Source organism: Taudactylus pleione, unplaced genomic scaffold (assembly GCF_031769625.1).
Source record: "Taudactylus pleione unplaced genomic scaffold, aTauple2 ptg000250l, whole genome shotgun sequence".
In the NCBI taxonomy this organism is placed as follows: Eukaryota; Metazoa; Chordata; class Amphibia; order Anura; family Myobatrachidae; genus Taudactylus; species Taudactylus pleione.
This window is the reverse complement of record NW_028284652.1, coordinates 6,106,501-6,129,000: the sequence shown is the minus strand read 5'-3', so window position 1 is coordinate 6,129,000 and position 22,500 is coordinate 6,106,501. Positions and strand designations below refer to the sequence as shown.

At 41.1% G+C, this 22,500-nt stretch overlaps 1 protein-coding gene across 5 annotated transcripts in view; it reads right to left on the bottom strand.

The window, feature by feature from the left end:
• Positions 1-22,500, bottom strand: part of RTN3 (reticulon 3) — a 49,595-nt gene that overhangs the window by 16,212 nt on the left and 10,883 nt on the right. For 4 of the 5 annotated variants that reach the window (XM_088480041.1, XM_088480040.1, XM_088480042.1 and 1 more), the window contains exon 3: positions 8,673-9,749. The exons of the other annotated variant lie outside the window; for it this stretch is intronic. In XM_088480041.1, coding sequence (XP_088336167.1) covers positions 8,673-9,749 — 1,077 coding nt within the window. The remainder of the gene's footprint in view (positions 1-8,672; positions 9,750-22,500) is intronic. 5 annotated transcript variants of the gene reach the window in all.

Below are 22,500 nucleotides of genomic sequence, written 5' to 3'. Positions count from 1 at the left end.
GCAGCTTCTCCCAAATAGGAGGCCGCTTCCCGTATGTGGGAGATATATACAGTCAGGTGCTTAAATATTGGGACATTGACAGAATTTTCATATTTTGGCCTCTATTCACCACCACAATGTCTTTGAAATGAAACAAACAAGATGTGCTTTAACTGCAGACTTTCAGATTTAATTTGAGGGCAATTACATCCAAATCATGTGAACGGTGTAGGAATTACAACGGTTTCTATATGTGCCTCCCACTTTTTAAGGGGCCAAAAGTAATGGGACAAACTAAACAATCCTAAATCTAACTTTCACTTTTTAATACTTTGTTGCAAATCCTTTGCAGGCAATTACAGCCTGAAGTCTGGAACGCATAGACATCACCAGACGCTGGGTTTCATCCCTAATATTGCTCTGCCAGGCCTCTACTGCAAATGTCTTCAGTTCCTGCTTGTTCTTGGGGCATTTTCCTTTCAGTTTTGTCTTCATCAAGTGAAATGCATGCTCAATCGGATTCAGGTCAGGGGATTGACTTGGCCATTGCATAACATTCCACTTTTTAGCCTTAAAAAACTCTTTGGTTGCCTTGCAGTATGCTTCGGGTCATTGTCCATCTGCACTGTGAAGCGCCGTCCAATGAGTTCTGAAGCATTTGACTGAATATGAGCATATAATATTGCCCGAAACACTTCAGAATTCATTCTGCTGCTTTTGTCAGCAGTCACATCATCAATAAATACAAGGGAACCAGTTCCATTGGCAGCCATACATGCCCACGCCATGACACTACCACCACAATGCTTCACTGATGAGGTGGTATGTTTTTTACATCATGAGCAGTTCCTTTCCTTCTCCATACTCTTCTCTTCCCATCACTCTGGTACAAGTTGATCTTTGTCTCATCTGTCCATAGGATGTTGTTCCAGAACTGTAATGGCTTTTTTAGATGTTGTTTGGCAAACTCTAATCTGGTCTTCCTGTTTTTGTGGCTCACCAATGGTTTACATCTTGTGGTGAACCCTCTATATTCTTGCTTGTGAAGTCTTCTCTTGATTGTTGACTTTGACACATATACACCTACCTCCTGGAGAGTGTTCTTGATTTGGCCAACTGTTGTGAAGCGGTTTTTCTTCACCAGGGAAATAATTCTTTTGTCATCCACCACAGCTGTTTTCCGTGGTCTTCTGGGTCTTTTGGTGTTGCTGAGCTCTCCGGTGCGTTCTTTCTTTTTAAGAATGTTCCAAACATTTGATTTGGCCACACCTAATGTTTTTGCTATCTCTCTGATGGGTTTGTTATGATTTTTCAGCTAATGATGGCTTGCTTCACTGATACTGACAGCTCTTTGGATCTCATATTGAGAGTCGACAGCAACTGATTCCAAATGCAAATGTCACACCTAGAATCAACTCAAGACCTTTTACCTGCTTAATTGATAATGAAATTACAAGGGAATAGCACACAACTGTCCATGAAATAGCTTTTGAGTTGATAGTCCCATTACTTTTGGCCCCTTAAAAAGTGGGAGGCACATATAAAAACCGTTGCAATTCCGACACCGTTCACCTGATTTGGATGTAATTGCCCTCAAATTAAATTTGAAAGTCTGCAGTTAAAGCACATCTTGTTTGTTTCATTTCAAAACCATTGTGGTGGTGAATAGAGGCCAAAATATGAAAATTCTGTCAATGTCCCAATATTTATGCACCTGACTGTATGTCAGCTGTTCTCTGGTAGCATTCGGTAGAGTATCTTCCAATGTCCCTGTCCATTCTTCAACAGTCTTGGTCTAGTGGGGGATTGGACGCATCGGTCGCCCCACTACAGCAACCTCCGGAAGGTCTCCAACCGCCAGAGGTATGGACTGCCATGTGGTTCCCTGCGAGCGGGGGAACCACCTTACCAGCGTCCCCATGCTTTAGGCTGCAGTCCCGGGTCCCAGCATCGCCGCTAGCCAAGCTCCGCTGGTGCCCGCCATATCGCCACTCTGGTTACTGGTGTTGCAGCGCCGGCAGGGGTAGATGGAGGAGCAGCAGCACAGGCATCCTTTAGGATGCCTGATGCTGCTTGCTCTAAAGTAAAAATAAATAAAATCATAAAATAAAGAGCTTGGGACTACTGTTAAACTTTTATAAAGGTCTGAATCCTGCGGCACCAAACGAAAAACTGAATGCCTGTGGCCAGGGGCGGGGTATATGTGGAAGACGACCAGACGCATCCTGGGAGCTGAAAGCTTAACTGTTTGGTGCCTGGATCACTCCAACCACATTTCCCCATGGTATCCCTGTGGACCTCGAAGAAGAAAGTGTGGTACCTCGTGCTTCAACGGCTGTTCAATTCCAGACCCTTTTTCACCTGAGCCCCTTTTTAATGCCCATTAAATTAACTTGTTAATGGGCGTTAACACATAGAATCTGTGACTAGCTCACGGACGTATGCGTTAACAGGGCTGCAGCACTCGTTAACACGCTAGTCATCAGGGATTTCTTTTCGGGTCTCAGTAGGCCTGAAAATAAATCCCCATTAAGTGCAGCCTGTTGGTTGCCTTCGGGGCTACTTGAATAGCCCTGGGGATCAAGTAGCTAATTTAATTCCCCCCTATATGAGACTTTTTGTCTGTTTCAGATTCGCTACCTACTACAGGTTGAGTCTCCCATATACAAATATTCCGAAATACGGAATACTCCGAAATACGGAATTATTGCAAACATTGTATAAAATTACCTCAGGCTTTGTGAAGAAGGTGTATATGAAACAAATGAATTTTATGTTTGTACACAAACTTTGTTTGAGGCACAAAATTATAAAAAATATTGTATAAAATTACCTGCAGGCTGTGTGTATAAGGTGTATATAACACATAAATGCATTGTGTGTGTATATTTGGGTCCCATTCCCAAGATATTTCATTATGAAATGCAAATATTCCAAAGTACGGAATATTCCGTTATCCAAAATACCCCTGGTCCCAAGCATTTTGGATATCGGAAACTCAACCTGTACAAATTTTAGTTTGCGTGTGTATATATTTGTGTGTGTGTGTGCATGCATGCATGCATATATATATATATATATATATATATATATATACACATATATATATATATACACACATATACACACACACATATACACACCAACTATAAGTTTTTTAATTGACAGTTGCTTAATCTCAGTAATATTGTCAATATATGAGTAATTGTCTTACTAAGGTGGACTCAATATACAAAGTAAAGCTCTTATTTCCCGTTTCAAAAGTAGAATTAAAAATATTCATTAATACGGAGGACAGATCCTTTTATTACAAAGTGGAATGTTTTCTTCATTTAAGCAGCTGTAGATAAAGCAGGGCAGTCACTAAAGGCCCCTACACACTAGATGATATTTTTAATGATTTGGCCGATTCCTACACATCGGAACGACAAATAGTTAAAAATAGTCAAGTGTGTACGCGCTATGCACGCTCCCGCTGCGTCGTTCGTTATTTCTTCAGATCTTTGGTACATGCAGGAAAATCTGTCAATGGTGTTAACGATTCCCTGCAGATCGTGCAGTGTGTACGCACTACTGGACAACCAGATGACATGGTTACATTATATAGTTAACGATCTAACCACCAAACGATGCAAGATATCTCATTTGGTCGATTGTAATTGCACAGTGTTATGTACTAGATCGCTTGCTTGGGAGTTCAAGGGAAATAGTTGATGACATTGCACCGTTTGCAAGTCGTCTAGTGTGTACCTAGATTTGCACACAGTGGTGCAGCCAGCTGTTTTGTGGACAGAATTAACAATGGTGAGAATGTAGCATATCAAGTGGCTAACAACCAGTACCTCATGAATACAAGTTGGGTCTTATGAATCAGTCAGGTAGTGCTCTTAGTGGTGTAACTGGTTCCTGGCAAATGGCAGACAAAATATCACTTCAGCTCACAAATGGCTGCCTCCACTGTTTGGAGGCAATACACCCACTTAATACAGTTATGCAGCACCCGAGGCAAGAGCTCTCATTTACTTTTATTTTAACTGGCATGGGATGCGACCACAGCTTCCCCTCTGGCCCTGAGACTAACAGTAAAATCAGTTCTGTACATGCAGTACTGAGTTCCTCTTCCTGCTCCAAAGGGCTGTGATGCAGTCTGTGACAGCCAACAACACTTGGCTTTTGTGTGCCCCAGGACGCCTTCCGATTGGCATTATGGAGTGCCAACTGCAAAAGTGATCAGGGGCTCTGCACTCAGAGTGGACTGATGTAGGATCAATAGCTCCTACGATTGCAGAAGGGAAACTTACAAAAGTAATGGAAAATAATGCTCCCCCCCAGGGTGGTGCTAGACACCACATATTTTTGTTACTAAACTTGTGCTAAATACAATTATTTTTTTGTACACATTTTGTAAAAAGAATGTGCAAGACACATTTACATTTCAAAGAATTGAATCACCATGGTAAATCAAAATGGTGTGATATAGCATTTTATTAACTACAGAACACCCAGGTTTTTGATTGGAAAGCAGATGACAAAAGTCTTGGGAAAGAAAAGTTCTAAAAACAACAAGTTCTATGTACTGTAGATCTTTCAGTGATCAGGGGAGTGGTTAAAATGACAAAGCAGAATTAAACATCATATAAAATTCAGGAGCAACCAGAAAATCCAAGAAGTCAAATTGTAATTTGTTTCATTGAAAGCTATATAAAAGTTTCCCCAAAAGGGCGGCAGAAGTAAATATGTACTTGCTATAGCTTCTATGGCTCTGGGAACTGTCCATTCATGCATTAAAGAAACAATTCAGATGGATTTCATACTACAGAAGACTAATGCTGGCCATACACCTGCACGATCAGCATCAGATCCGATTACCATCCGACTCCCCGAAGCTCCCTGGCAGTCCCGGCAGCATGTTTGTTATTTTTCTTAGTACAGGATCGGTCGTATGATCGATCCTGTGCCTCACGCGCTCATTAGGGAAACAGACATTGAAATGACTTGAATTGCCGCACGATGGATCGCATGAAGAAAATAAACGGCACGATCTGCACACGATAGGATGAAACATATGGCCTGCACATCTGATCATGAGATCGTATCTTACTAAAAAAAAAATACATGATTTTCACAAGATCCATCATATGACTTGGGCATTCGGCCTGAAATCATGCAGGTATGTGGCTTGCTTAAGAAGTCAGTTAGGGGCGTTTCCCGTGACTTAGTGCACATCTATGATGCACTTACAGTAGTCCCCAAATCGTGTATATTAAGTCACACCTCTATGGGGCTGCAAATAAAAATGCTAATTAAGGTGCTGTTCCCCACATTCCCACAGCAAATCATGGGCCTACAATTAATCCCTAAAAGTGATCCAAATTTACACTGAACATGCCTGCTATTATTTCTATTTCCCTCCATCTTTTCCTAACAAATGCAAGTGGCTGTAATATGCAGATGAGGGAGACTATTTATAGCTAGCAGCATTATGCTGGGTTTTGGGTGGCACAATGTTCGGCTGCACACATCTGAGAATTATGATAGTACAGCATGGCACATTTCATTGTGCACCTCTATGGGGTGTGAAAGGAATGTGAGATGCAGGTGGCCACGAGATGATGGCGCTGAACAACCTCAACAACCGCTATGACTTGAATTACCCCTCAATAGCGGAAAATGGTCCTTGCAAGCTCCCCTTGAGAAGATAAAGGAACCTCAAACATTGTATTCTGTTCTTAAGTTACCTAAATAAGTATCCACTTGCATTTGCGAAGACAGCTTTTATTTGCAACAGAATAACAGTTTTCAGAAAGGGGGGGGGGGGTGGAAGAGTTTACACTGCAGTGCAATATCAGAACATGCTTCAACCTTTGTATTCAATCTGCAGTGAGGTGGACCTGGATAGCTAGTTTAAAGGCAAAAGTAAAAACGTAGGCAATGTAATCTCCCTATAATAACAGCATGTACATAGCCCGGCACAGAGTTCACTTTTAAAAAAAAAAAAAAAAAAAAAAAAAAAAAAAAAAGGGTGGAAGTAGACACAAAAATACCTATCTATTGACGGCAAGGAGGAACACTGTCAATACTCACTGTATGCTAAACAGACTAAAAAAAAATAAATATAAAAATAAAGAAGTGTTTACAGAGTCCGGCTAACAAACCCAAGAGTAAGGAGATAAAGGATTTGGCTCAAATAGTGACGTAATGCTCTATTGAGGAAGAAGGAACATAAAACAACAAAAACAATCAGCAAGCAGGTCCCCCAAATTTGCAGCTTGGCAAAGCCATGCTGGATTGAGGGCAGAAATGGATCTAAATTGTACAGATACACTAAAGTTGAAAGGAAGCATTTCCTAACTGAACTCTAAATTGAAGTTTACTATGCTTACAAAGCTAAAACAGACATTTCACATTCATTTGTATGCCTCAATCTTTACTGCAAACATGATTTAGGGCTAAATTTAGAGTTCGGTATAAAATCAGCTAAGGGGGTGCAAATTGGCAAATTGTTTCAATGCTAGGGGAGCAGAATGCTATTTTATTTCATGCTGCCTGCTTCTACATACAGAACACACAAACTGGGCAGCTTTATATATTACACTAATGGTTGTGGTTCAAAAGATCGACAACAGAAAAGGTTGACTGGTTCTGAAAGTCTACAGAAAAAAAAAAAAAAGGGTTGATATGGTCATTTGGTCAACCATCGCTCTGACGACATGTTATTAGGTCAACAGGGTAAAATGGTCGTCACAGTCAAAAGGTTGACAATTAAACATGTCATTAACATTTTGTTATTTTAGCCTAAAGCCAAGCCAAACCCTAACAATCATGAAAAAACCATGTGTCGACATGTCAAATGATGACCGCTTAAGGCTGTCAACCTAAATACATGTCGACAGAATAATGGTTGACCTTTTTACTGACAACATTCAGAATGTGTCGACCATCTGGGGTCAACTTTCTGAATTTCAACCTTATTGTCAACCAATTGACAGATATCCAAACTAAATTAGTGTCCAGCTAAACCAGCTTTAAACCTGTCGTCCTAATTTATTTGCCACCCATAGCACAACACAATGCAAAATTCCACCTACTAGATGTGTTACTATTAACACTAAATCATGTTCTTACCTCTTTTAGATCTGAACTATCAAAAACAGCCTTATTTGTGACCAGAGCTACTTCCAGCGAGCACAATCTCACCTGATGCACCTGCTAGAGTGCATCATTAATGTCACTTCTAATACAGCCAGTGCTAGCAGCAGAGCAGTAACACGCCTGCTATTCTGCACTCACCACACGTATATCGGAATAAAAAAACCCCGTCAGAATGAGCATCATGCTCAGGTTGGTCATGCTATGGAATATCATGCCTTCCAGCCTGGCTTCATCAAAATGCACGGAAGGGGTGGGCTAACATTTACACAATGAGTATGGATACAACAAAGGAATCCAATACTTTAGAAATACAGAGGGAAGATGTTCCTTATGATACAACACGTTCACAGCTTTAAATCAGTACACTTTATGTACAAATGATGTAATATCTCTCCTACACTTGTATGCGGTACTCCTCTGAATAAAGTAGCCAATGTTTTACAAAGTTAACTTAGCTCTTTATGACATTTATCTTGAAATGCCAGATATATGGAGCAATTTGTATAGAAGCTCTCACAAGCAGGTCCCTCTGAACCTTGTGTCCCCCATATCTACCCATTCGCACACTGTCCATCCTTTGTGCCAACTTTAACTGTATGATCACAGGATCTGTATACGCTCTGAACTATACTACTTTACCTGCTCTGAGAATTTATACATGTCCTGTAATGAAGTACAACTGTTCTCACATGATCTTTAAACCCTCGTATCTTATATATATATTAACCAAATTATTGAACAGAGTATAAAATGGAGATACAATTAAGATACCGGCATTTTCCGACTCAAGTGCCAACCGTGAGGCCGTTAGCGCCACGCTAAGCCAGAAAACAGCCTTGCAGCCGGCAGCTTGGTTGGATTTTTCCTCACACACTCAGGAGGGTGCGAGAAGAAATCCTTTACACACCCTAACAGCGCGCTGAATTGAATAGCTCAGGGACAGCGCACTGAATTGAATCACCCCCTAGTAGTCAAATAGATCATTTAGAAGTAGATTAACAAAAAAAAATAAAAATTCTAAAAAAAATTATTCATCCATATCAGCTCCCTTAAAAGGCCCTAAATACTGCTAATTCGGTTTATATGAAGCCTCAGTATTACCAGGTGTTTGAGTACATGTTGTAAATAATAAGGATACAATATTTAAAAACTTGAGAGAAAACACAAAATATGTAATGTACATATTCATACATAGATATACAGGTACAGAAGGGGATAACATGGAGAGAAGATACACGCATGCCAATTCAAATCATATCAAGTACATATAGGAAGAAAAAGCAGGAAAAGGTAAACTTTTATAGCCGTGCATGGCAGCAATGTGTACAGAGAGGGCAGGTTGCTGTACCAAGAGCGAGTTGTGCATGCTGGCTAGGCAAAGATGTGCCACTGATCATCTATGATACATGCTTGTAACGGGTAATAGGACATCTACAGAGCATGCCAGTAGTTCATGCCAACAATATGACTGGGCATGAACGGTGTAAGTCAACAACGTGAGGGTCATGCCAATGGTGCATTGGATAAAAATTCTTCTTTACCTTTGAAGGTCAGAATATCAATAGTAGAGCCTGGGAATGGTTCTGCTTGGCCTGGTCGGTCAGCTGATTTTAATCCTTGAAAATTGCCAAACTGGGGGCACAAGATTTCAGGAGAGGATTCCTGGCTTTCTGAATTCCAGTCTTGCACCCCAGCTGCCAATGCTCTTAGAGCTTCAATGGTTAAATTTTCCTGCACTTGGTCTTCCAATGACTCGGACTGGAAATCATGAACAGCTCCTGTATGAGAGTCAGTATCATAAGTTTCTGCTAGGTCTACAAAGCCTTCACTGTGCGGAGAGTCTGGCATCTGCGTAGCAGCTCTGTTCAGTTTATCGGTTACACTGTCAGTTAACAATAAGGTCTTGCTGTACTGTGCCGACCATAGGGGATCTGAATGGTTATCAGGATTCTCATCCTTTGCTGGATATTCTCTCTCAAGTTCATTCCCTTGCTGTGTATCTTTGAGCTCTACCCAGCCATCCTCGGTATGTTCTCTACAGTCTGCCTCTGAACCTTTGAATCGCCAACCAGCATCTATAACTGTGTCATCAGATTCTCCTGAGCTGTCCTGGTCTTCATCAACATCTGGCCACCGGAGGTCAGACCTTGAGTCATATGAATGGTCTTCACTTTTTGCATAACTAAGTTCTGCTGATCCTCCACATGTTTTCAGAGATCCTAGATTTTGCTTCATGTAGCTGTCTTCTGCTGAAGCTTTGCTAAGTACTTCCAAACCTTTATTCACACCTCGAGCATCCGATTCGGTTTGATGGTCAGACGATTTACAAACTTCAATAGGCAAATGTTCAGTCTCAGAAACCTCTTGCCCTGTATGCGTTCTGACATGCTGGAAGACATCCTTGTTGATCAATGAATCTTCTTTGCTAACAGAAACACCTGGACGTGGATATCCAACCAAAAACGATTCATCTGCTTTTGTAGATTGCTCTGATGTTTGTGAAAGTCCATAATTATTTCCTTTGTCTTCACTGTCCTTGAACTCAAAGCGTGAGCTGTTGGCAATCATTTCAAAAGGAGACCCAGGTGATTCTGGACTGGGGTGTTTGGGATGAAGTTCTGGAGAGAAGGGTGTCAGAGAAAAGTCTGTAAAGACTATCCCACTAATAAAATGGCCATTTATTGACAGGGCAAAGTTATTTGTTATCCTAGATCTAGCTGACTTATTGACAGAGGAAAATCATTAGAACATGTAGTCAGCAGGTTACTATAAGTGGTGACATTAATAGAAAATTCAGTACAGAGCACTGGGGAAGCCACATTTGCCCATTTTTATGTGCTTGTAATTACAGCGGTGCTAGTGTCTTTAGCTTTTTACCTGAGTAGGAGTGGGTCTGACAGAACTCATACATACTGCATCATGAGCAGATTTGTCATTATTTAAACAAAAAATATTTCATCACCAGTCGCAGGTTGTGAAGTCATAATAGAACATTTTACACATGCAATTGCACGATGGGAACAAGCGTGCAGTACCTAATGATCATGTAGGAATCGGTTCTGAACAACCCTCTCAGACCCAGGTAATTGAAACTATACTCTGCTAGCACTATCCACTGCTTCAAGGTGCAAGAGGTGACCCCCATCTTCTTAGGTTGGTCATATTTAAATATGTATTTATTCATTACTGCTGTGTATGTAGCAATACATATTTAAATATGTATTGCTACATACACAGCAGTAATGAATAATGTGACCGATAAAAACATACCAGGATTATTTAGCTGAAAAGACAGCCGAGACATTGCTGCAACATAGCTTAACAAAAAAAAAATAGATGTGAACTTTGTTGCAGGAATAGTTGTTCCAGCAACAAAGGCACAATTTCTGAAATCCTCTGCATGTTTCAAAATTGCCTGTGCAGCATGTGGTTATTACACAACATCAGCCTAATATTGTGTTATTAAACCGTATGTAGTGAAGAAATAATATGGTGATTGTAAGGATTTCTAAAATAATACATCTATTTAATCTCATTTATTTGAGTTTGCCATGGGAGATGTATTTGTCCATGTGAATGCTATGGGGGGAGAAAGGGCTACTAAGTGTTCTGCAACATCAAATAAGCTCTCTCAATCCATAGTGACTGAGGTGCCTTATTTGTAAATATATCTAAAAATATATAGGAGTACTAAAGAGGTTTCTGCTTTACTGGTAAGTTACTAACCAAACCCACCTTTCCTTTTTTTGAAGAATAATTAAGTTTCAGTTAGCATATCAGAGGTTCTACCCAATCACAAAATCTTCCTTACCTAGGTTCTATGGTTCACAAGGCTTGGTGGTTTCCCAGGTATGTTACCATGCGAGTGTGGTCTGCTCTCTTCTGCTGACCCAGTCTTATCAAACAGGCAGTGCTTTTTCCACCAACCATATGCTGGCAGGCACGGCAACAAATTGTGGGAACCGACTGAACTTCAAAACTATGGGTGTGATCAAATTGTTTGAGAGAATTAGCTTTCGTCGATAGTAGCCAGGAGCCAATTCAACAGTTTTGTACAGTCAGCCTGAAGATACACTTATCACAGATTTCTGCTCGCACTGCCCTGGGGTACGAGCAGAAATCCGTGGAAAGAAGGTGTGTGGGGCCGGTCACGAGTGCCATGCACGACTTAACTGCAGCGCGTCCAGCACTTTGCACCGGAGAAGCTGGCTACTGCTGGGCATTAGGGTGCGAGGATGCGGCTGTCGCGACCAGTGCAAGGCTGGTTACTGAAATAATTGAACTAGCTCCCAGCCACTTTAGACGGGATCTAATTCTCTCAAACAATTGAATCGCCCCCTATGAGACCCCAGGTAAGTAGATTTTTGGGATGGGGCATAATTATTTTTAAAAATATCTCACGCGGCCATCTATTTCTTACAAACACCTGTTTAGAAATTAAGAAAGCTTTATAAAAGGAAAATTTAAATTTTCTATAGGTTCAACTGATCAGTGACCTTTTTCGGGCATGTATATACAGAAAAATACGGTAAGAAATTGTAGGTAGGCACCAACTATGTGGTCTAGCATCAAGGCAAATATGGAGCAAATAAGAGGCACACTTATGCTTGGTACACACTATACAGTTACATCTGCAGATCGAGTGATCTGCAGATGATGGTCATTCATACACACTGAACGGCCATCATCTGCTTCTGCCAGCGGGTCCCGGCGGCCGTGGCTGCCACAATGGCCGACGCCCAGCAGATATCGGCTGATGAACTGATCGTCCAATATATTGGCCAGTGTGTACCCAGCATTACACTCTCCCATTTTTGATTAAAGGGAACTATTAATTACAGCCATCTACAGTGGGAGCAAAGCAAGGGCGCGCATGCAGAGTAGATAGAATTATCATGTAGCCTGCAGCCTGGCTACCTTCCCTTCTTCCTGTATCTAAATCCTCCATCATCTTTGAACAAGTTTTCAGCATGGCTGCTGTATATGCAACACCTAAATATTATATTTGGTGCCACACTACTCCATAACAGGTGGACTGAACTCTATGGGCCTGATTCAGAGATGGACACTAATGCGATCACAACTGCGTTTTCCCACGCAACGCAGACATTTGCTAAAGATCACCTGAGCATAAAGACTGCTGCCTTCTTACCTGCGTGCGACGACGCATACCTACATAAAAACATCGGTAACAATGAAGCACATCGGCGCCCATCTTACCTTTGCAGCAGGTCTGACCTGCCTCAGCCTTGGGAGCTCTTCTGACAAGCAGGGCTGCGTATGCAATCGCAGTGGCTAATTTATGCACACCCATGTAACGGCGTTTAAACTGACAGACACGCTTGTGTTTTTGTGACCACTCCCCATTACCACCCCCAGATGCTGGCAGTCTGTCACTCGCTTAGCGATGGATTAGTCCGTGCATGCGTAATCGCAATGCAATCACAGCACACATGCAGTGTGGTGCATGCGCGATGGCAATCACTTGAACTGCGTGAAAATTGCATTAGCGGCCGTCTCTGAATCAGGCCCTATGTACATTATTCTGTACTGCTCATTTCACAAACAAAAAATTTACCTCAATATATCCTCCTCCCACAGTAAAAGAAAACTATATGGTGATAAATTATTTATCCAGAAAAATAATGAAAGCACAGGATGTAAAACATACAGTAAAAGGGCACTATAATGAAGAACTGCTGGTTTTAAACGTGTGTTTAGTAGAGTTTTTTTCCCATGCTCAACACAAACAAGTAATGTAATATTGTCCATTCTTGCACCCCAGCTGACAGTGCCCTCAGAGCTACAGCGATTACATTTTCCTGGGCTTGGTGTTCTAGAAAAAAAATGGGTCACTAGGGGAACAGTTCACAGAGTCATTGGCTGATATCACATTTTACCTCAGCTGTGCAAGCAATTCTGACAACAGACCAGCAGCTTGTACCCAAGTAGGCTGGCAATATAGGTGTCAATTCATAAAACAGACAATAGGCCCAACTCCCCAGTGGCCTGATCGGTTAGATAAGATCATACATAAAAGTGTTGAACCTGGGGGTAGACAGTGAGCGCAAACATAACCAAATATTGTCACTGTTTGGCCATATTTCTAAACAGTCCTGGTCAGCCCCTGTACAATACTATGCAGATGTTGATTAGGACCTGAAATCACATGTAATATGAAGTAATTTAGGTTCTAAATAACCTAACTGGCCATCATAATGGCAGCGTATATAGTGCCCTTTGCAGAAAAAGGAGACAAGCTAGAGATAATGCCCTAGAAGCAGCACATGGTCACCAATGTAGCTACACCTTGCAGTGTTCTCCCCAGGCTGTTTGTTGCGGGCGCAACGCCAGACAAGAAACAGCTACCGCCTGGCACTTCCTCCCACCCAATGCAGAGTACCGTGCCCGGCACTCCCCCCCGCCCCAATGCGCCACGTCCCGTCACCCGGTCCCCCTTAACTTGTCCTTGTTGCCACAGATGCAGGATGTGATGCCGAGATGCGCCCACGTCACATGTTCTTCACATTGGAGGCTTTGGCAAAAAGGACACGTTAGTGAGGGTTTCTGGGTGATGGGACGTGACTCATTGGGGCGCGGGGGAACTTGTCCATCACAGTGCAGGGGCAGTGTCAGGCTGGAGGGCAAAGTTCCCTCCCCTATAAAAGCACGGCGCACCGTTCAGGCGGGAACAGTCGCCTGAACTGATTAAAGAGAGAAGACCAGCATCCACTCTGTGTGTACAAGCTTAAAAAAATAAAAATAAAAAATCAATCTGTGGGGACAGTATTTGGGAGCCTGCAAGTGTGGACAGTAACTGTGGAGCTGTATAAAAAATATATTCTGTGTAGCCTGCAAGTGGGGACAGTATCTGTGGAGCTGTATAAAAATATATTCTGTGCAGCCTGCAAGTGTGGACAGTAACTGTGGAGCTGTATAAAAAATATATTCTGTGTAGCCTACAAGTGGGGACAGTATCGGAGCTGTATAAAAAATATATTCTGTGTAGCCTGCAAGTGGGGACAGTATCGGAGCTGTATAAAAAAATTTATTCTGTGCAGCCTGCAAGTGGGGACAGTATCTGAGGGCTGTATCAAATATATACTCTGTGCAGCCTACAAGTGGGGACAGTATCTGAGGGCTGTATCAAATATATACTCTGTGCAGCCTACAAGTGGGGACAGTATCTGAGGACTGTATCAAATATATACTCTGTGCAGCCTACAAGTGGGGACAGTATCTGAGGGCTGTATCAAATATATACTCTGTGCAGCCTGCAAGTGGGGACAGTATCTGAGGGCTGTATAATAAATATATTCTGTGCAGCCTGCAAGTGGGGACAGTATCTGAGGGCTGTATAATAAATATATTCTGTGCAGCCTGCAAGTGGGGACAGTATCTGAGGGCTGTATAATAAATATATTCTGTGCAGCCTGCAAGTGGGGACAGTATCTGAGGGCTGTATAATAAATATATTCTGTGCAGCCTGCAAGTGGGGACAATATCTGAGGGCTGTATAATAAATATATTCTGTGCAGCCTGCAAGTGGGGACAGTATCTGAGGGCTGTATAATAAATATATTCTATGTAGCCTGCAAGTGGGGACAGTATCTGTGGAGATGTATAATAAATATATTCTATGTAGCCTGCAAGTGGGGACAGTATCTATGGAGATGTATCAAAACTACATTCTTTGGTGCCAGTAAGTGGGGCCTGTATCTTGGCCTCTAAGAAGAGGAGAATATATAAATTATTTCAAGTTTAAATCATTATAAAAGGTCAGGATTTAAATTTTTTTATTATTGCGAAGGCCCCCACCCGGCTACTTCTTGATGCCACCCGGCTGGAAACATTTTCTGGGGAGAACACTGCCTTGCTTATACAAACCTTGTGAATGTTCTAGTACAGTTGCTGCAAACTGATCCGTACTGCCACCTATCTGTAACTATATATTAAATCCAACGAATCTAAAGACTAGTGTACATAGAAACACAGTTTTATAGCACATTTCCTAATATTTGGATATTACCTAACACACATCTCCAACACCTCGGAAGTGATGTGTGTGTATATGTACACTTTAAAAAGGTTTAAAATATGAATGCAGATGTTGTCTGACTTTGAAGAGCTGTGGAAGAGAGACCCTGTTATTTCTTGGTGTAAAGACAAACTGAGCAACCCGATTGCTTCTACTCATTGCTTAGATATATTTTTATTATTATTAATAAGAATTGAAAGGGTTTTCCCATTTAAATGTTGTTAACTGAAGTTAATCCCCTCCTTTACCAATGATAGTTCCCAGGACACTCCTGGCACAAATAATAATCAATGCGACATAGGAGATACAAAAAGGCGCTTTTAACACGATTCAGAGAAATTCACACAAGATACCTTTATAGGAGGCTCCCATATGTACTTTATGTGAGTCAGGTATGCATTTTCTTAGTGCACCAAACACTTTTCCAGGGTGTGGAACAGTACTGCTTTATTATATCCGTTGAGAATATTCTATGGTGACACCCCATTTATCTCCTTTTGCATATACACCATATGGAGAGAAATTGCGGTGGTGAATCCTGAGGAAGAATCGTGTTTAAAGAAATTTATGAAGATATAACCTCAATGATTTGAATAAAGTTTTTAGTGCATCATATACAAAATTAAGTATATTTTTGTATCTCCTATGTCGCCTTGATTATTGTTTATGTATTTATGGATGTGGTGATTTCCATATAGACCTGGGAGGTCACCGAAGGCTGCTTCTGCGCATTCACAGTGTAACCCATCACACCTTTTTGATTCACTCCTGGCACATACTTTGCTGCTTTTTAGCTTTCACCACTCTCTTGGAAGGGGATCCGGGTCTAAAGATCTACAGTAAAAAGGTAGACAATGTCTAGATAGACACCAGATGAGCTGAGCAGCACGAAAGATGATTGGCATAGGTCCCAAGCTATATGTGCGTGCCGAAACTCTGCTCAATATAGCCGTATAAGTTTATAAAGGTTCGCTGAAAAACATGTTCACGTGACATTTATCTGCACATAGGTCCAATTTAAAGAAGACTAAACTGTAAAGAAATATAAACTCACAAGTCTATCTATAAAAGGCTAAGTTTTATATTATAGTGGACTGTGTCTTTGACAAACTTTATTGTTATATTATCTTTAATGAAGTAAAGTGACATGTACAATGAAGAAGTAGAGGGAGGATTAATTCATCTAGAGATAGAGGTATGAGATGCAATAGCATGCAGATGAGAAGTGCGCAAGCAGCAGCAAGGAAAGGGTCACGACAATTCTACATGATCACATCACAAAGCGTACCCGTCACTTACACACAATGGAAGCAGCTATTATATGGACTGACTCATGTAAATGCAACTTATCATTCAGTAGGACTGGTACCATCACTCATGTGGCATAAGGCACAAACTGGGGCAGGCTACATGCCACAGGTGTATCAGCAATGAAGGACTGGCTGCAGTCTCATGTATAGAGGCTTATACATTCCATTTAACTAGTAGATGTGACTAAAGCAGATGGTGGTGCTCAACATCAATGTTTTATTATTTGTCCACAGGATCCGATCAAACCTATCAATAGCTGGCTCACACCAATCTGGGCCGTATAAATTAAACACAGTGTTGGTTTTGTACTGTTTTATAGATTATGGTTGAGGAACCGGATTCCACAACACGTTAGGCATATTGGTGTTCATTATTTGCCTTTGTTTTAGAACATATTAGCTGCTTTAATCAGAATACCGGAGCATACACCCAGTACAGTCACACTGTGATTATGGCTCATTAAACTCCAGAGGCTAAGTAACACAAACAGCATACTTTGTTTCTGCATCATGGTCATGCCAGGAAAGGGGGATGGGAAAAGGAGCAGCACAATTCAGTCATTAATATCATGCTTACGTTGTAACCTTATAAACTAAATTGAAAAAAATATATAATTATATATATATATATATATATATATATATATATATATATATATTTTTTTTTTTTTAATCTATCAGAGAACAGGCAAGTATATAGTTACACTAATACGTACAGTTACTAACATTCTAAATTGCAATGATAATTCTTTAATAAATACTGGACCCTTTATTGAGATTCCTCCAGTGGCACTTGCTGGGATTTTAATGTCATTATGTCACCTCAGTTATTACAGTTCCAAAATGGCTGCCGAGTCATTGCTTCAGTATCAACAATGCTTTCCACACATTCATGGCAAGTTTAAATTAGAAATTTTTTTTTTTTAGAGAAAATAAATTCTGTGTGTATTATGGAGCGTACACACGGTCAGATTTGTCAGATGAACGACTGAACGATTAAACGATTTGAAAGATTTGAACGATTTTACCAAAGTTTTGAACGATTTGAACGATTGAACGATTTTTAACTGCATTAAAATGAATGGAATCGTCCAAGTCTGACTGCAAACCCATCAGATGTCAGATATCGTTATCTGACAAACGGGAACGCGTATCGTTGATCGTCCGTCGTTCAGGCATGTCAGATATGAACGATTTTCCTTCAGATATGAACGACTGAACGATTTTTAAATCGTTATCGTTCATATCTGAAGGAAAAATCTGATCGTGTGTATGCACCATTACACACACCACCCGAGTCCTACTGACCATTTTCACTGTTTATCTGCTTGGTATGCAGTAGGGATGCCAACCACCGACTTCCCGAATGTCAAATCCTGGCAGGGTACTAATGACAGGCATCAAAATCCTGATGCCTGTATTTAGACCTACATCGGGAGCCCGAAGCCCGGCATACCAAGTAAAGGTAAGCCGGGCAGCTGCGGGGTGGGGGATGGGTACGAAGGTTAGGTTTCAGGGCTCCCAGGGGGACTTGGGGTTAGGCACCCCCTCGGGAGGGTTAGGGTAGGGGAAAGGGGGGGGTTAGCATTAGGCAGCCCTGGGGGAGATTAGGGTTAGGCACCCCCACTGGGAGTCTTAGGTTTAGGGTACGGGGAAGGAGGGGTTAGGTTTATGCACTTACAGGGGGGGTTAGGCACTAGGCGGGGGGGAAGATTAGGGTTAGGCACCCCTAAAGGAGGGTTAGCAATAGTTAAAATACTTACATTCAGGATTTTCAGGGCTGCAGGTCTTCCGCTGTCGGTATTTGAACCGTTGGACAGAAGTCCGGCGGTCTTTCATACCGATCCCCTCTGCTTTGTGGACAACAGGCTTCAGTTTACAATCTCAGCTATTTATACAAATGCACTCCCATGTTTCACACAAATACAAGTGTAATGGTTTATTATCACACGCTGGTCTCTTTTCGGTGTGAGAGATTCTTTGAGAGGGGGGGATATTCAATTATCAGCGATGGCTAAGAGGTGCAGGTGTTTTCACTGTCTTTTTGGCATGTCACTGCAGATTTTTCCCTATAGAGGTGCGCAGGAAAATCTGTGATGTTGGGTTACCATATTAAAGAGGTGATGTGTGCATCTTGTATTGTGTAGTGCTGTGTGTTCTAGGATTGTGGTTATTTGTATTGATTATGGGATTCTCATGTAAATGGCAAATAGTATAGAAAGGGGTGATTCAATTGTTTATTTATTTATTTTTTTAGGTGTGCTAATTAATGTGTGCCCAATGTAACAATTCAATTGTTTTGGGTGCCGATTAATTATCGAGCTTGTCGTGCCCAATTACACCAAGTCTAGCTGCGTAAAACAGCTAAACCAGTCTAAAGTTCTGATTACGGAGCCCAAACCATGTACTTATCGCACATTTCTGCTCGCCACCTTAGTAAGGTGCGAGCAGAAGTGTTGGCGCAGTCAGCTATTGCGCCCAAACTAAACAACAATTGAATTGCTTTGTCGGGCGCCCATTAGTCACAGCCGCAGACGCTAACAATTGAATCATCCCTCAAATTGTCTGATCGATTGTAGTCAGTGGATTAAGACCTATATAAATACAATACATAAATGTATACAGTACAAAAAACTGAAATCAAAATACCACTATGATTTAAAGTCTTATTTTTATAGCCTTTATTTTATTATTTAAGTTTTATAGTAATCATGTGCCTTAGTCATCTGTCTCCAATTGATCAGGCAATTTATATACTTTTTGCTATTTACGTAAGAACACCAAAATCAACACATATCTACAATCCCAGAAAAGAAAGCATGCACCACAAACTACAGAAAGGGACAGGCATGCTTTAATTACCACTGCACTAGATTCCTACAGGTGTAAAGCAGCTAGGACCGTTCAGATAGAAGTGGAGATTTTTAAATACATCACTTGCACAAATACAAAATTGCCTGCATTGTTAATGATTTACTGTAGTCATTTTATTTATTACAGAGTGTTCGCTATATATAGTAGCTCTAAGGAAAAAGTATATTTAAGGTGTAACATCGTAACCAGACATTTGCTTTCATTAGCATTCCGCCCAATAGTTCCAATTACTGGACCCTGAAATGGGTGTGGCCTATCAGAGGGAAGTGTGGCATTCTGACAATGTGGGAGTAGCTTGGGTGCATCATGGGCAGGGCTTAATGGGTCCCTATTTAGCTCTATAAATTACTGGGAGTTATGCTTGCACGAGACTGAGTAATGGTTATCAGGCGATATGGATTTCTGTATAATGGCACAATGTTTCCAAGCCATCACTGATGTCAAAGTTAGCAAACTAGAAACATTCACACACACAAAATTTAACATATGTAAGTTAAGGAGGTTTGACGGCTAAATAAAGTGTAATCAACAAATCAGAAGTTACAACCACCAAATAGGAAACACATCGTAAATGCTACTGACCTCACTATTAGACTGATGGTTACGGAAATGCTAACTAGCATATTGACGCACACATACACAATAAATGTGGCAGTGAAGACTGTGTATTAGTTACACCCAACTAGTTGAACGTGGGGGCAGGTGGCATCACCGAGGGAAGAGCGAAGTCCTTTCATCCTTTCCCTTTATCTTGTTTGGCTCTATCCTCCTTTCATCCTTATAGTTGAACTAACATTTGTTTCTATGCTACCACCTTCTCCCACTAATGTAGATGAGACAAATATCTTGTGCCCTTCTAGATTACATAAATACAGATGTGTCCACATACATCTTACCTCTTTGCGCTACAAGTCAGGTTACACAACGCGCCGTGGTTCTCTTTAGCGCCAAGCATCATTTCCTGCTGTTTTTTACCTTCAAATGCGACATTCGCAAAAGGACACACAAGAAGCTTCTGCTGATTTAAATGATAGGAGTCATGCCTATATTCTTTGTGCGACAGAGAGTGTATCTGCATGCGAAATGCTACGTTAGTGTCAGCGGCTGTAACACTGTAATGTAGCATTTCGCATGCAGATACACCCGCAGTTGTACACAGAGTACAGGCATGCCACACATTATTTTAATCAGCAGACGCTTCTTGTGTGTCCGATTCGCATCACTTTGCGAATAAGGCTCATTTGTAGGTAAAAAGTTGCACGAAAAGACGCTCAGCACTACCGAGTCATGCCGCGGCATGGTGCGACTAGAAGGGCTTAACGTGCAGGGAGCTACGATGTATGTGGATACATCTGTATGGAGCTACCTGCTCATCTGCTCACAACCTATGTCCATAAGTAGTAAAGAATAGGCCAAGAAATAATGACAGCTGCATGCTCTGCATATAATCTGTAAAACGAGAAGATTGTACCTAATGACAGTTTGTTGATATTATTGGTTTTGTTAGAACGTTAAAGAAAATATACGCTATTTTATAAATGAATTAATTCTTTTAAATTTAAATTACAGCTTTGAAAAAGCTTAAGCGAAACGCGTGTCAGCTTCACACTGTGCTCCACTGTGTAAAATGAAGTGATATAATAAATGTACTTGCACCTTATAGGAATGACAATTGACAATAACTAGTCAGGAACAGACTATGTGGGAGCTCTTAATAGATGTAATTGAAATGATCTCGGTTGATAGCCCTATGTAATTAAGCAGCAGTGACCAAGTAGCTGTAAATTTGATCTGCAGTAAAAAGACCCGACTGCTCGAGAATAATTCAGATGATATAGCTCTGACTACATACAGCTTTAATAAGAAAGGTACTGTCCGGATAATAATCACTGTGTATATGTTGACCGCGGGTGATCATAATTACTGTGTATATGTCAACAGCTTTAATCACACCGACCACTGAAATCCATGTGGCAGAGTCTGTAGCTAGGATATTGTATGAATACAAATGAACTACTCAGACCAATATTTTATTAGTAGTGCTTATGTAAAGTAGCGGTGATATCTGTTTAATCTGTCAGGAACAGACATTGGCGGACAGCCTTTTATAATGAAGCAGCAGAAACCGCGAGTAACTGTAGATTCGATCTGCAGTGAAATATAGGCTTGTCCAATAAATTATTCGGATGATATAGCTCTGACTATATATAGCTCAAACAAGAGTGGTACTGGTCCGATAATCATTGTGTACATGATGACCACGGGTGATTATCACTGTGTAAATGCAGATAGCTTTAGTCATACCAAATACAGAAATCTACGTAGTGGAGTGCTCAGTGAGGGTATAGTATCAATGGAAGTGAACTACTGAGATCAAAATTCTATCACTACTGTGCATGTAGCAGTTATATCAGTTTAATTGGTGGCGATATTATCTATATAGGCCTCTATGGAAATCTAAGGGATAAAAGACATACAATAAAGCAGCGGATAGTTCTTGGTGAATCCTGATCATATCAGGCAGCATGGACCATTAATAACCAAAGCTTTACATCCTGTGCGATATTGTATCTACAGTAGTGCAAACCCTTATAGATATCTAGGGAGATATAACATAAAACACAGTAGCGGGAAGTCCTGGGTAACCCTGAAATTATCAGGTGACAGACTGTTTCTAACTAGAAACTAATTTACTACCAATATATAAAATCCTGTTAATCTTATTAATAACATGCAGACGTAACCATGTAGGCTGTTTAATAATATCTATTTAAAACATCATAAGAAAAGTAGGACTCATTTGGTGGAGTTACAAATAGATAATGTTTGGTAACATTTTTAACAATATACACTCGAAAATTGGAAACAACAAATATAATTGGATAATACACAAACGCAGCTACTAATGCTGGGCATACAAGGCCAGATAAAATGCCTGTCAGACCGACAGACATTTTATCTGGCCGGCTGCCAGCCGCAGATGTCGCCGGCATACACTGTGAGATTTCGCTCACAGTGTATTCGGCAGACATCTGCGCTCCGCCCCCGGGGGAAGAGACATTTCCCTGTTCCGTAGGAAGGAACACAGGAAATGTCTGTCTGTCGGCCGCGGCTGGGCATACACTGCCCGATGCGGCCGACAGTTTA